Consider the following 15,034-nt stretch of genomic DNA (forward strand, 5'->3'; position numbering starts at 1 on the left):
CCTCTCTGTCCCGTCCAGCGAGATGCCCAATTACGACGTCCTCCTCCCCGTTCTGCTGAAAGAAGGCATCGACGAGCTGCCCAATCACTGCAAGCTCACTCCAGGTATGCAACCAATCGGGAGGCAGAACGGCTATAAGATCCAAAACAGTGACTGTTGTGTGTTTATCGATCCGTTCAGTGGAGGAGAGTCAGTTATTTTAGTTGAGTTGTTCATCACAGGGAGCTTTAAAGATACCAGTAAACTACGGATTAGCTCCCAATTACGCTGTTGTCAAGCGATTTGTGATAAGCAGCCTCGACAACAAGGTGGAAAATGAATACCGGCCTCCGTCTGAGAGTTACTAAATTGTCCGTTGTTGGTCAGTGAGACAGATCCAGCAGCTCTTCTGGCAGGTAAACAATCGTTATTCACAGGGCTGCTCGCTCTCTCTCGCTCTCTCGCTCTCTGAAATGCGAGATAGTTAAAGGAGCCGGATGAATTTCTTTGGATGCCAGCCAGCTTGGACAAAATGTTACTGTCCTGTCATATCGGCCTCCGTAAGCTCCAATTAAAGGAATTTGTTTGCAGTGTTTCATGATGTCTCTCCTCTGCTGCTTTCAAAGCTTAACTTAGCAGCGCAGCCCGCGGGGCTGTGAGTCAGACAACTTTTATATTATGGCCAAATGAAAACGCAAACAAACTCATTTCAACTGTGGGTGTGATGCTGATGCGTCATGTGCGAAAGAAGTAAATTTCACAGCTTTTTTTCCAAAATGGATCTGAGATCTGCGTCGCTCTCATAACCTGGAGGTTTGTTAGCGAAAGCCCTCCTCCCCCCTCCCCTCCCCACAAACGAAGAAAACTTTTTCCTGCCCGAACTCGCAATTAGTTCCTCGACGTTTTGAGAACTCATGTAAAATGCATGACCGCGTATCTATTTGTATTGGTTGCTTCGGTGTCGCGCTGTTTACTTTCCCCGACTTCTCACGCCACCTTCCTCCTCCCAGGTGTGCCGCTGAGACCCATGTTGGCTCACCCCACCAAAGGCGTCGGCGAGGTGATGAAGAGGTTCGACGAGGCGGCGTTCACATGCGAGTACAAGTACGACGGAGAGCGGGCGCAGGTGCGTTTTCTTATTTTTTTGTGCGGTGAAGTGACGAGAGTGTTTGTTTTTCTAGCGTTCGGGCACCGAACATATGCTGCTGAATTTTGTATGCACATTCCTTTCAGCTGTGTTCTTTGAGTACTAGGTGTTGCTGTTCTGTGACTCGCTTGACTGAGCGCACACATGCATGGTGTTTCGATACCGTGTCTGTGTGTGTGTGTGTCTATTCTTTTTAGATACACAGTAGTGCTTCTCTTGCCCTGGGCCCTTCAGGCAGAGAAAGCTACTTCTGCCATTGTGGACAAAGTAGAAGGAGGGGGGAGGGGGGAGTAAGATGGGGGAGAGGTGAGGAAAGGGGCTAGAGACAGTGAAGGGGTGACACATAAGAGGGAGAGGGAACCGGGAGACAGACAGATGGATGAAAATGTCGAAAGAGAGACGTAGAGAGACGAGAGAGAGAGACTGTAATGTAAACCCCTCCAGCTGTATTGTTAATTTTGGACAGTCATGCCAATAACGTGCCTTTGAACTGAGAAGAAGAGAGAGAGGAGGGAGACGAGAGGGAGCGAACCCCATGACGTCTCCTCTTCACCCTCTCCTGTCTCACTGCAGTGGACGATACCTCCAACTGCCAGCAGAGGGACTCTTGATACACCACTCTGTTAAACACTCCCCCTGTGTGTGTGTGTGTGAGTGTATCCCGTCTAATTAGTCAAGTGAGTTATTGTGTCTATTTTATTTCAATTTGAGTCTATTTATCGGAGACGATGCTCATCTATCAACAGGGAAAAAGAAAAGTTATTTGTTGTCCCCGACTGTTAAAAACAATGCAACATATCTTGTGAAGTGAATGTATTTAAAGGAACATGATGACAAATATCTGCGCTTTAGACAAGTCCAGTGCAATAGGACTACTGTAAGTCACATGGTGGTTTGTTACAATCCACATTAGGACAAAATAATATAGAAAATAGCAAAGCAGTCCGTTTCATCACTTTATTATTCATGTGATAAATATACTAATGTCAACGATGTTGTATTGTGTGTTTTTTCCACAGATTCACATTCTGGAGAGCGGCGAGGTTCGAGTGTTCAGCCGCAACCAGGAAGACAACACCAGCAAATACCCCGATATCATCTCCCGCATTCCCAAGGTACAACACTAGAACACACAGAGCGCTGCAGCTCAGCCCCGTGGGAGACGAGAGAGAGAGTCTGTCTGCGCTTTTCATTGTCAAATGAGGGCTTTTACAGCTGCACACATTTATCTCGCTCTGCTCTTGTCTTTCATTTTTACCCGTTTCTCTCAACTTGTCTCTCGTCTGTCTGGTTTCCGTGAGCCTGCCTGTCTCGAATTGAATCCCCCGTTAAAGTGTATTTGTTCCTGTGCTGGTCTTTGCCCTTCCCTGTCCCCCTTCAGTCATCAAGCGCTACCACTGGCCGTTAAAATTATCTTTGAATTTAGAGCGACGTCTACTGAGGATGGTCATTTGAAAGCAGCTTGTGAAAGCTTCCTCCCTCTAATAGATGCTGGAAACACTGGTTGTGTAATTGCAGCTGTGGGTAGAGCTGCCAAATGAGCGAGCTTCTGCCTGCGTGGGAATAGAGGAAGAGATCACCGGCACCTGAAGCCTTGGCAGGTGGCCTGGGGTTATGTGAGCGCGCTCACTACCTTGGCGCATGCCTAGTGTGTGTTTTAAATTTTTTTTTTTACCTTCGTAAAGATCTGCGATGACATACCAAAGCTGCTCTCACGCTCTCTCTTTCTCATTCACTGTTGTTGTTTGTGTCAAGGTTGTCACAGATGAGGCTGAAATAGTTTGGTTGTGAGGAAAAGGGTGGACTTTATTTCCTCATTTTCAAAGATGAGAAGAAAAAGGTGCATGATGGGAGGCTTCAGCTGCAGGTTAAGGTAAAGTGCAACATGCAGCTAGTTGACAGGGACCCATCATTGTCTTGAGCCCCGGTAAAGCCTGCTTTCATCATGCCACTGTGGACTCGCAGCGAGGTGTAACCCAGACAGCAACCTCCGGTTCTGAAGAGTGAAGGGGGGGGGGGCTTCCCACCGAGAGGTCACGTCAGCAAACGAGAAGTTAACTTTGTCAGTGCCTCCCACCATCCTCTCATGTCCCTCCATCACTCTGCCTCTCTCTCCATTACGCTCCCCGTCTCATCATCTCACGTAACATCTGCCCTCTGAAGCTTCCCTCACACTGACTCTCATCTCTCTCTTTCTTTCTCCAGAACTTTAAAAGCTACACGGTTCTTTGTCTCTCACCTTATTGGCTCTCTCTCCGTCCACCTGTCTCCTTCTCATGTCTCTCCGTCCACCTGTCTCCTTCTCATGTCCCTCCGTCCACCTGTCTCCTTCTCATGTCTCTCCGTCCACCTGTCTCCTTCTCATGTCTCTCTGTCCACCTGTCTCTCCCTCCACCTGTCTCCTTCTCGTGTCTCTCTGTCCACCTGTCTCTCCGTCCACCTGTCTCCTTCTCGTGTCTCTCTGTCCACCTGTCTCTCCGTCCACCTGTCTCCTTCTCGTGTCTCTCTGTCCACCTGTCTCTCTGTCCACCTGTCTCCTTCTCATGTCTCTCCGTCCACCTGTCTCCTTCTCGTGTCTCTCTGTCCACCTGTCTCCTTTTCTTCCTCATTCCTTCTTGATGACACCTGTCCGTCCCCCCCCCCACTACTCTCACCTCTCTCTTCTCACTCTTGTCTTATTCATCCGTGTCTCCCTCTCTTCCCCTCATCCTTTTTCAGTCTCTCTGCCTCTTATAGCCGTTTCCTCTCACCACTTCTCTCTCTCTCTCTCTCTCTCTTCCTCTACATTCACATATTTTAACTCTCGCTCCTTCCTGTCGATGTCCCCGACTGCTATCTTCTCGCACCTTTTTTTTTGTTTTTTTATCCCCGTCTTCCTTCTCCCGATTTGTCTTTTCCAACACATTCCCCTCCTTTTCTCTCTCGCTCCTGTCAGTCCTCCTCATTCTCTCTCTTCACTCCGGTATATTCTGGTGATTTGTTTCGCCTCCCTCCTTTGCTTTCTCTCACCTTTTGTTTCTCAGCATTACTTCTGCCTAAACTGTGAGTTTTGGGATGAAAGAGAGAGAAAAAGAAAGTTCAACTGAGTGAAAAGTTTTATTGCTTCATTTGTGGCGTCAATCTTCTTGTGTTTATGACCCCTTAATTTATGAATTTATGACATTTAATTCACCACGACTGTGCTGTAAAAACAGCCCATGTCTGTTTTAAATGAGGCTTTCATTAAGGAAATCAATAGCTAATCATAAGCATGACAGACAATTACTTAAAGAAATGGCGTCTTCTGTGTGTGTCGACACATTCTCACAAACTTCACACCGACACACGTTTCCTGCATAGAGGAGGTGGTCTGATTAGCTTTTACAGCACCGTGCTGCATTATTTTGCATATTAATGAGGGGAAACTAATTTTCCCGACTCTTCCGTAGTGCCTTCCTGCTTCTAAATATGAATTGATATCAATATATTAACACATTAATATGAGTCCAAATACATTAATGCATTACTTGGCCTAATGACCGTATGAGTATAACTGCTTCCGTTTGACACGTTTGTCTGTTTCCAAACAACCCGTTACCTCTACTGCGTCGTCCTCGCTCTGAACTGTGATTGGCTTCCTCTGATCACCTCTCAGATCTCACTCGCTGCTCGGCTCTCGATCTGGTTCAAGTTGTACATTCAAAGCGTCCCGGTGGCCCCGGACTCTACCAGGACGCGAGAGATTAACATCCCCGAGCTTCACGCGCAGGATTCAGGCTCCGATAAACGCCGCCACTCCTGAAGATCAATATAATCTGCCCATAGCCGGAACCCAAAGGGAAGTGTTCATCAGCTGTCGCAGTCTTTTGATTTAAGCAGGAATAAACTGTGAAGTAAACATCTCTGGTGAAATATTTGGCTTTTGAGAGATGCAGGTCCAGTAGAAGTTACTCAAGAGAAACGATAAATGTAGCGTGGAGGTTGATTTGCAAAACATTTGGCAACAAATGGAGAGCAGCTGCAGGTCCTGAAACAGCCTGAACATGCCTTCAGTCTGTCATTTTTAAAAGTTGAGTGTTGTCCCAAGTTTGTTGTATTTACTTGAATGAGACCTCCTGATAATCCTCTGATTGCTACAGCAGATGTTGCTGATATGCAGATTTTCAAATAACATCATTTGGCTCTTCTTGAAAAGCCCTCCTCGTCTCTCTACTGAATATAATCTCTGTTCATCTGTAATTCCCTTTTTTTCTCTGTATCTGTGATTTTCCTTGAAAAGGTGAAGAAGGACTCGGTGGTTTCCTGCGTCCTGGACTCTGAGGCGGTGGCCTGGGACCGGGAGAAGAAACAGATCCAGCCCTTCCAGGTCCTCACCACCCGCAAGAGAAAGGTACGTACGGAGAGGACGATGGGAGGGAGGGGTGAGATGCTCGGGGAGGTGAAAGGGAAGAAGGCAGGAGATGATGAGAGGAGGGGAAGTGAAAAGGTTGAAGAGAGAAAACAAGACGGCGATAAAGACCAGAAGGTAGAGGAGAGGTAGATACTGGAGTGAAATGATCCGACAGACGGAGGGCGATGGATGGAGACAGAGGGAGAGATTGGTAAATGGGAGACAGAAGAGTCAAATTAATCGAGGAGGGCAGGGGGGGGGGGGGAGAACGCAAATGTCAGCAAGGTGTTTTTTCACTTTTGATCAGAATAACGGCCTCTTTCAACGACACCAATCACATTAGAGGGAAACGGCGTCTTTTACCTCGTCTCCTTTGTGTGCGCGATGGCATCCTTGAAAATTAGGAGGAGAAATGAGAGCGCCGATACGGGGGAACGCGATAATGAAAATGATTATCCTGATGATTTTTTATTTGCTCGATACAGTTACCGCGGCGACGAAATCATGATTATTTGTAATGACTGTTTGATGCACAAACTGATTGTACTGCCCTACGGCCATTTTGTAACGTCGTCTCCTCCGTTTTACTGCTCAAGAGCGTCCTCGCTGGAATGAAATCTGTGAGATGAGGAGATGAAACCCGATATGAACTAATTAAACATCATTGATTGGTGAGGAGAAGGTGATGAGGGCGTGAAAAGGAGAAGAGGGAGAGGAAGGTTTTATTGTAGACACAGGTATTTAATGTTGTATTCCTGATCCCGTCCCTTCACCGCCCCCTTAACAAGGCTTTGGTTTATCGTCGTTGATATACACATTAATTACAAACTGGTTGCACAAAAACTTTCTGACGTAAGTATTCGTTGTCCAGAGGCACAAACTCCCCCCCTATTTTCAGATTGCGTCACAAGCAAACACTCGACAGATGACTTACTGTGGAGACGGATGCTCCTGCTTTCATCCTCCTCTACATTTCATTCATTAACGTCCAGCACTAAACACCGCGCAGCCGTTAAATGTCGTCACGGTGAGGCAAAACGGAGCTTTTTGTTATTTAGATGACAGGCGAGCACACTGAGCTGCAGAGTGTGTCCCGGGTCGTGTCCTTTCATACGTCAGCAGACTAGTTCGTCTGATCTCTAGAAACGGGCTGAAGGAACCTTTTACTTCCTAAAAAGTAGAATTACCAGGAACCTCTTGGTGGGAACGCAGCTCAGGTTCCAAAGGGTTCAGGGTGGATTAGTGATTCGATATTTAAAATTCAATAAAAATGCTCTCAAACCTCTCAGAAATATCCAGTTACGCTGCAGAATAATTGTTGGCTTTTGATTTGAAAGCTTTACGTGTTTCCTAGCAACTGATTTTCACTTCGCTTTAGTTTTCACTTAGACATTTGTTGCCCTGTGGAGTTTACATTCAGTGCTCCTCACACTCTGTGCACTCTTCAGGTCTAAGAAACATGTGGAGTGTTTCTTTTCTTATCAAACATTCGTTTTTTGGATCATTTTTTAATTTACATCCATATTTACTTTGTTTGTTTTTAATAGTGCAACCTGAGTTAATACATCACTAGTTTGAAACTCTATCAGCGAGGAAGGAAGGCCTTAACACACCAACATTTAGCTGGTGCAGCCCAATCTCGGAATTCAATTTTCAATTCGGCGTCGTTATTGAAAAGTCATGGAATTCCACATCGGGGTGGGGGGGGGGGGGGTCATACGGCAGAGTGGAGAGACTGACGGGAGTAAACGAGTGTGGAATAAACAGAATGAGGTGCACGAGAGGGGAAGGCAGGAGAGGTGAGCGAAGGGAGTCGAGGAGCGAGAAGTAATAACGCCGGGGGGGGGGGGGGACGAACACAACAAGGAGGTGCGATGCTGTTAAAAGGTGGAGGGGGGGGGGAGCAGAGAAATCAAAGAGCTCTTTGTAACAAGTCCCAAGGTTGGATGTAGCGATTTGTGAATAAGTTGCGTCTATTTGCATATTTTTGTCAAGGGAAAAATATTTAAGTGTGTGTGTGTATTTGTTGATGCCTCCCTGCAGGATGTGGACGCCTCGGAGATCAAAGTCCAAGTGTGTGTGTACGCCTTTGACCTCCTCTATCTCAACGGAGAGGTAAGACCTGCTGCTGGTGAGAATATTACCCAGAGATCTCTCTCAAACACTCCTTTTGTCATTTGAACCCATTGTGTGTGTGTGTGTGTGTGTGTGTGCGCTTGTTTATTGTTTGTGAGCACCCCTGCGTCCTTGTCACCCGCTGAGATTCCAACAACGTCCCTGAATGCCAATGACGGTTCTACTGGAGGCTGTAACCAGATGATTGTGACGCTCATTGTAATTCTAGCGTCGTGTGTGTGTGTGTTTTGGGATTTAGAGTGTGTATGATTCCAACCAAATATTACACAATTTTTTTTAAGCTAATTTCCTAAAAGTCAGCCGAAGAAAAATGCAAATCAGCCAATGCTTCCATCAGCCGATGCTCTGCGAGTATTCCCAAGCGGACGGAGTTAAAAGAGCACCAGTGACTCTGAAGTTGTGCAATTTCATTGCTGCTTCCCACCTAATGTGGCATTTATGTAAATGTTATGAATTCATTTCTCTCTGGATGTACTTTCTCTTTTTTTTAGGCTGTTGCCCTTTTTTATTCATCAATTCATTAATTTGAATTTGATTGGTTGTCTCTCTTTTCTGGACGTGTTCCCTGTTAGCTCTACTGTCGGCCTGGGGCTGGAGCCTCCGTGCCGATCATTAGCGGCTGCTAGCCGCACCAAAGAAATGTCCGTGGTCCTGTTATACTTTTGTAGACCAAGTATAAGTACTTACATCTGAGTACTTGCAGATACTAAGTCCCGATATGATGACTAAATTAAAAAAACATTAAAAACTGCTGTGCATTCGAATTGATTTAGAATTTGAGTGTTTATGAAGCCTGGAGCTGTTCGGTGCAGCCTTAGTTGAAAGTAAACAGTTTTAAGGCAAAATGAAAATAAAAGGTATTTTCTCTGTTTGTGTAGAGCTGGCCCAGCTCGACTATTAAAGACAACACACACACACCAGCTGCATGTGATGCGTTAAGAATCACACACCCGTTGTGTTTCCAGCGTTGCCGCTTCTCAGCGCTAGCTAGCGTTTAGCAGCTAGCAATGTTTCCCTCAGGAGTCGGTGGAGACCAAAGCGGAGCTAAAAGAAAAGTGAATAGATTTACATTCACCTCAAGGCCGATACACAACTCCCCAAAAAATGCTGACCGTGGTGGATTTGTTTCCCCATATCAACTTTATAAGGAAGCGTGTGTTCTTCCTAACGTTGATCAGTGAGATGTTCACGGACCATCGGTGTACATTCAGTAAAACATCCGGTTACCCTTAATGGGCAGTTAGTATGAGTTTTGTTGGGCGGTGGTGAAAAATGATAGTCTAAACCCTTTTATAGCTCCCGAAACAAAACGACAACGAAACCCATCTGTAGTGACAATCAGCAATCGGAAATGCGATCGTAGTCTCTAAAAGTTTTTTTTTTTTTTCTGGTCTCCTGATCTGAGTTTGCATCACAGACGTGATGCAAACTCAACCGTGATCCATTGCACCCAAAACCAAGAATGTGTGTGTTCTGCTGGTTTACGACTGTATTTGTGTGTGTGTGTGTGTGTGTGTGTGTGTGTGTGTGTGTGTGTGTGTGTGTGTGTGTGTGTGTGTGTGTGTGTGTGTGTGTGTGTGTGTGTGTGTGTGTGTGTGTGTGTGTGTGTGTGTGTGTGTGTGTGTGTGTGTGTGTGTGTGTGTGTGTGTGTGTGTGTGTGTGGCTAGATGAGATGGTATTTCATCCTTGTCATTGCAATGCTCGAAGCTATGAAGAGGAAACGGTTGTAATGATACACAGTTTTGCCATTTGTAATGATCTGTCTGGTTTGTGTGTGTGTGTAGTCGCTGGTGAAACAGCCGTTGTGTCGGCGTCGGGCTCTGCTGAAAGAAAGTTTCTCAGAAGTGGAAGGAGAGTTTGTGTTCGCACGTTCCATCGACTCCGACAACACAGACGCCATCGCAGAGTTCCTGGAGCAGTCTGTCCGAGGTGTGTGTGTGTGTTCATGATCGTGTGTGTTAGACGGAGATGCAGCTTCTTATTTGTTTTCCTTCCTGCTGTCCCCCGTGTGTCTTGAACATTTTTGTTTGTGGGTGTTACATGCAAGTTACATTTCAGGTGTGTGTGTGTGTAGTTGTATTTTTGCTGCTTCTTTGTTTGACCTGTATGTTGGTTGTGTTATTGTGTGTGTTTTTGCAAACCAGAGATGCAACTTGTGAGTTGTGTAATTGGGTTTTCTAGTGTTGTGTCCCCAGACTTTGTCTACTGTCTCCTGTGTCATGAACCTTTTGTGTGTGTGCGTGCGTGCGTGTCTCAGATGGAGACAAAGACCTTCCATGTATCTAAAAGATAATCTGTTAATTTCCTTTCTGCACAACTAGAATCGTGTTTTGGTGTATTAATGTGTGTGTGTGTGTGTGTGTGTGTGTGTGTGTGTGTGTGTGTGTGTGTGTGTGTGTGTGTGTGTGTGTGTGTGTGTGTGTGTGTGTGTGTGTGTGTGTGTGTGTGTGTGTGTGTGTGTGTGTGTGTGTGTGTGTGTGTGTGTGTGTGTGTGTGTGTGTAGACTCCTGCGAGGGTCTAATGGTGAAGACTCTGGAGAAAGATGCGACATATGAAATTGCCAAGCGCTCTCACAACTGGCTCAAGGTGTGTGTGTGTGTGTGACACAACTAAAAAGCATCTGTCCTCAAATACAAACTCGTGAGCCCACATTTATGCATCTCTGACTCAATTAATTTACTTCTGTTGTAAAATATTCCATTGTTTCACTATTCTTAATAATTTAGTGTCGAACAATAAAAGCTGATTTCATATTTCTGGAGGACAAAGAGGAATTTAGCTCGTCAACATTTTCAGTCTTTATTCAAGAACTCTGACAGTTGTCGGTGTTGATAAATGACATTTAATTGTGCTTTTTGGCATTTAATTAATGCTATAATGTTTTGATGTATTGCATCCTTAGTTATGAAACCTGTAGTTGTATCTGTCACGTTCGGCCGTGTCCTCCCTCAGCTGAAGAAGGACTACCTGGACGGCGTCGGCGACACGGTCGACCTGTGTGTGATCGGCGCCTACCTGGGGAAAGGCAAGCGGACGGGCACCTACGGGGGCTTCCTGCTGGCCTGCTACGACGAGGACAACGAGGAGTTCCAGTCCGTCTGCAAGGTCTGTACGGTCCGTGTGTTACGATGCAGCACGCAGGGCTCAGGGTTTCTTCCACTGATGATACTTTAAAAAAAAAAAAAACAAGGTTTTCAAGTTTAATCATTGAAACTAAAGGGTCATAAAGTTAGGTGTGGAACACTGGACACTTCCTCAATGGTCGCCATCTTGGCTACGAAGTGGAGGAGGAGGGACCGCTAAACATGTGGGACGACGTATGTTCCACCTCCGGTGAAACAGAGAGTACACACACGCAAGTACAATAAAATTGCGTTGTTTTTTTATTGAGTTTTACTACGATTGTCAGCTGGGCGAACAAGCCGGCAGATGTTACGGTGGGCAACAATCACGTTTAAATGTCTGGTCGCAATTCACCATTAATAAGGAAAAGAAGAGGTGAAATGTTGTGATCGTTATTTCCGGATGGTGCACAACAGCTGCGTTCGATTGGAGACACCAACTGTCAAAATTCATGCAATACGCAAAGGAAGTACAGTGTACACACTGTGTGTACACACAGAGTGTACACACAGTGTGTACACAGTGGAAGTGTACTAACAGACGTTTCTGAATTGAGATGCGGCAAAAAGTGAATCAACTTGATGGTGCTTGTGTGCTTCACTGTGGCTAAAATATGATCAATATTCACTTTACTTAATGAGGGGGAATAGTACACACACACACACACGTGTGTGTTAAACCTGCAGCGTTTTGTCCGTTCTAGAGTCGTCCGGCCCAAAGAACCCGAGTTAAACGTCTCCAAAGAAACCGTTCTCATATTTCTGGCCTGGACACGGACGTCAATATTTTCGGGCAGCATTTGAATCGTGAAGTTCAAAATGTTAATATATGTTGTTTAGTTTTGCCCTCTGGCAGTTCATGTATTGAAACATGCAACCTTTTGGGAGGCAAGACCAATCTTCAGCTCCCAACATATTTAATGTGTCGTAGCACCGCCAGCGTTCTGACAACCCGCTTGTTCTCTTTAGTTTAATAAGCTTTCCAGATCTCTGTATTTAGGAGGTGTATAGTGTCGATAGGGTTGTGTTTTCTGTTTATAAAGTGTGTGTGCTGCGGGGTGTTTATATACAAACGCAACCGAAACACTCGGCACAGACATATAGAGAGTGTGTCTGTGTGCTTGTGTAAGTGCTTTTGAACTGTCACTTTTCCCCTCAAATCTGAGTCGGAGGAAAATCTGTGTGTGTGTGTGTGTGTGTGTGTGTGTGTGTGTGTGTGTGTGTGTGTGTGTGTGTGTGTGTGTGTGTGTGTGTGTGTGTGTGTGTGTGTGTGTGTGTGTGTGTGTGTGTGTGTGTGTGTGTGTGTGTGTGTGTGTGTGTGTGTGTGTGTGTGTGTGTGTGACTTGGTGCATCTTAGGATAAGTGGTAAGCGTGTATCGGAGCTTGCGTGACCGTGTGTGTGTGTGTTTGAGATAATAAGAGCGTGAACAAGCAGCACTATGACTTCACCACAGAGCATACATTCTGTCTCTTCGTTGTCCTGCTAAAACCTTCCATCTCCCGTTTTTTCTTCTCCTTCTGTAACTTTTTGTTACCCGCTTCACTTTCATGTACTTACACACATTCACACCTGGGAGCTCGCCGGTACGACCGCAGCTGTTCTCCACCGGAGCCGGAAGGAAGTAAAAGCGTCCGTTAGATTAAACCCGCGTTCACTGTGCAGGCGGCGCCGGTGGACTTTCCCCGTTCGCACCATAAATAGAACCTCGTCGGAGGTTTTCACACTTGAGATGACTATCCCGTGTGAGTGAGGCAGAGGATGGATGCCGTGCCTAGAGTACACAACACAAGACATTTACTGTGTGTGATGAAGAGTCTGTTGACTGTTATTGATTTTCATCTTCCTTCGCTCGCGCAGCTGCTTGAAAAACCTTCACTTTTCACATATTCTTCAAACCGAGAGGTTCTATTTCTAACAGTTGCACCTCTAAACAAATGCTGACCGAGCAGCACAATGGAAGCACTCGGTCCAATCACACCAGCTTTTATTATTGTGTTGTTCACACTCGCCGCTCTGATCTGGGCCACATGAAGATGGAGGCTTTGCCGTCTAATCTCCGTTGTGTTTGGAGAACTTGGCAGTTACACTTTGTGCTTTCTTAAAGTTACGTTGGTGCATCACCGCCCCCATACACAGCAACTTTAGTAATATTTAAAAAAGTACACAGAGTTAAAAAACGAGAGCCAGAATCCGTTTATGTCCTAGCAAAGTGACGTACATGTAGCACACAGTCTCTGCTTCTCTTTCTCTTTCACGTTTCAAAGTCAGCCTTAAAACAAACCCCCCCCCCCCCCCCCCCCCCCCCCCCCCCAACTCTTGTCGTCCTTGACACGGTAAACTTGATCAACCCTCAGTCTGAGAGGCGCCGCTGTAGCTGAAAGCAGAGTTTAACCCACTTCGCCTTTTCCCAAAAGTAATCTCAACTATACGTCCTGCTGAAGTGTCCTTGAGCGAGATCCTCCAGCAGCAGCAGCAGCAGCAGCAGCAGCAGCAGCAGCAGCAGCAGCAGCCGCCGCCGTGAAGTTCACTCGCAGTTCACAGAGAATAAGAGGAATACTAATAAAACCAAAAAGACAACCAGGTTACGGTCCCAGCATGAAGTAGTTGTTTGGACTCTCGTCATTACTTCACTTTTTACAGGTGCTTATTGTGTTCAGTTTGCTCAGGCGTCATAAAAGGCTCATATTTGGTTATTACTGCTGACAAAGTGTTATATTAAAGACAGAGAAACATCAGATTAAATCCCAGTATCTTCACCTAAACATAATGAATTTTTGTGTTTATTATCTTTGCAATATTTTACAATCTCACATCAAGACTAATCTTGTTCCGCCCTTTTTTTTCCGCTGCGTTTCCCAGCAGGAGTATTGGCTAACGTGTCTGCACACATCTCGTATATGAGATGAAAAATAAAAGACAAAGCACAAACGCAGTTGAACGAAAGGCCTTTTTTAAACCGTCTCGTGGTGACGGCAGCCTCGGGAGCACAAAGCTTCTGGTGGACACCTGCAGAATGCACCTTCTGCTCCACATCTGTGAGCTGAGACACGATGCATTTGCATGATGCCTCCTTCCCCTCTCTGTGCACGTCAGCCCGCTGGGTGATTCTTGTGTCTCAGCGGGTTCAGGCCTTTTGAGAGGTGACACGACGCTTCAGGCAAAGCACGAAGGCGGGGGGGGGGGGGGGTTTGCTTGCTGTTGTGTGTTCTGCTGCTCGCTGCTAAATGTCTGCTGTCTCACCGTGAGGCAGTGTGTGTATATATCAGTGTGTGTGTGTGTGTGTGTGTGTGTGTCTTATCTGCCTTCGTCTCTTCCAGATCGGGACAGGCTTCAAGGATGAAGATCTGGAGCAGCATTACAAGTTCTTACAGGTAATGCGACACAGCGAGCACGAACCTGCTCTGTACAAATCACAACTCCACACTTGTTTTCCCACATTGACGCCGGCGTGTTTTAAATTCATAACCAGGGTTTTAAACATTCTGCAGCTACAGGTTCTTCTTCTTCTTTCTCTTTTTTCTTTTTTTTTTCTTTTTTTTTTTTTCAATTTTGAGGTTAAAAGAGACGGAGCGAGCGTGGCTTGAGGTCCACTTTTGCTCTGCAAATACTCATCCTCTCATTAAATTCTTCATTTAGATCTGGAAAGTTGGATTTAATGGAGACTTTCATGCCAAAATGAGATTGACGGCGTGCAAATGTACTTCTAAAATACAACTCAAATACTGCAATCATTTAATAAGTGACGCCTGCGGGGACCTTTAAGTGTCCAGAATGAGAGAAGTGGTAGAAATGAGCTCAGGTACAGCCCCCCCCATAGTGTCCACGTAGTGTCTGCTAATCCGAACATGCCATACATCGCCGACAAGGAATTAGAAAAATATAGAAAGAGTGGCTTTGAGCTGCAGGTGTTTTGCTTCCTCGCGAGAAAACATTGGCCGGAGATCCTAAAGTGCTTGTTTCACCAACAAATAATAGAAAAAGTATCTGCGTTTGGAGGAGCTGTGCAGCGCTGAAGTTGGGTAATGAATTGCTTTTTCAATTCACATTTGAAGAGGTTGGTTCCAGAGCAGCAGAGCAGCAGCAGTTGAAGAAATTAACAGCTGCTCCCTGAAAGCGATCGCTGTTGTGAGAGTCGGCATTCATTTGTGTGCTGGCGTTGACTTTAGACACGCTTCTACAGAAATAAGAGCAGCTTTTCAAAATGCAGTCGTCTGTTTAGGAAAAACTAAACGGTGAGATAATATTCACCGTAGAAAGCGGCTGCACGCCGCCGTGTGCTG

The 15,034-nt window shown here is 45.7% G+C and overlaps 1 protein-coding gene across 8 annotated transcripts in view; it reads left to right on the top strand.

Moving 5' to 3' along the window:
* lig1 (ligase I, DNA, ATP-dependent) overlaps window positions 1-15,034 on the top strand; it is a 36,833-nt gene that overhangs the window by 16,593 nt on the left and 5,206 nt on the right. For 5 of the 8 annotated variants that reach the window (XM_076097909.1, XM_076097908.1, XM_076097912.1 and 2 more), the window contains 9 exons: window positions 19-104; window positions 990-1,105; window positions 2,146-2,241; window positions 5,385-5,495; window positions 7,539-7,610; window positions 9,416-9,560; window positions 10,135-10,217; window positions 10,584-10,736; window positions 14,072-14,125. In XM_076097909.1, coding sequence (XP_075954024.1) covers window positions 19-104; window positions 990-1,105; window positions 2,146-2,241; window positions 5,385-5,495; window positions 7,539-7,610; window positions 9,416-9,560; window positions 10,135-10,217; window positions 10,584-10,736; window positions 14,072-14,125 — 916 coding nt within the window. Of the gene's footprint in view, window positions 1-18; window positions 105-989; window positions 1,106-2,145; window positions 2,242-5,384; window positions 5,496-7,538; window positions 7,627-9,415; window positions 9,561-10,134; window positions 10,218-10,583; window positions 10,737-14,071; window positions 14,126-15,034 lie in introns of those variants that run through there. The other 3 variants (XM_076097913.1, XM_076097914.1, XM_076097915.1) reach the window with 3 other exon arrangements.

Source organism: Anarhichas minor, unplaced genomic scaffold, assembly GCF_050575085.1.
Source record: "Anarhichas minor isolate MPS153535 unplaced genomic scaffold, ASM5057508v1 ptg000024l, whole genome shotgun sequence".
In the NCBI taxonomy this organism is placed as follows: domain Eukaryota; kingdom Metazoa; phylum Chordata; class Actinopteri; order Perciformes; family Anarhichadidae; genus Anarhichas; species Anarhichas minor.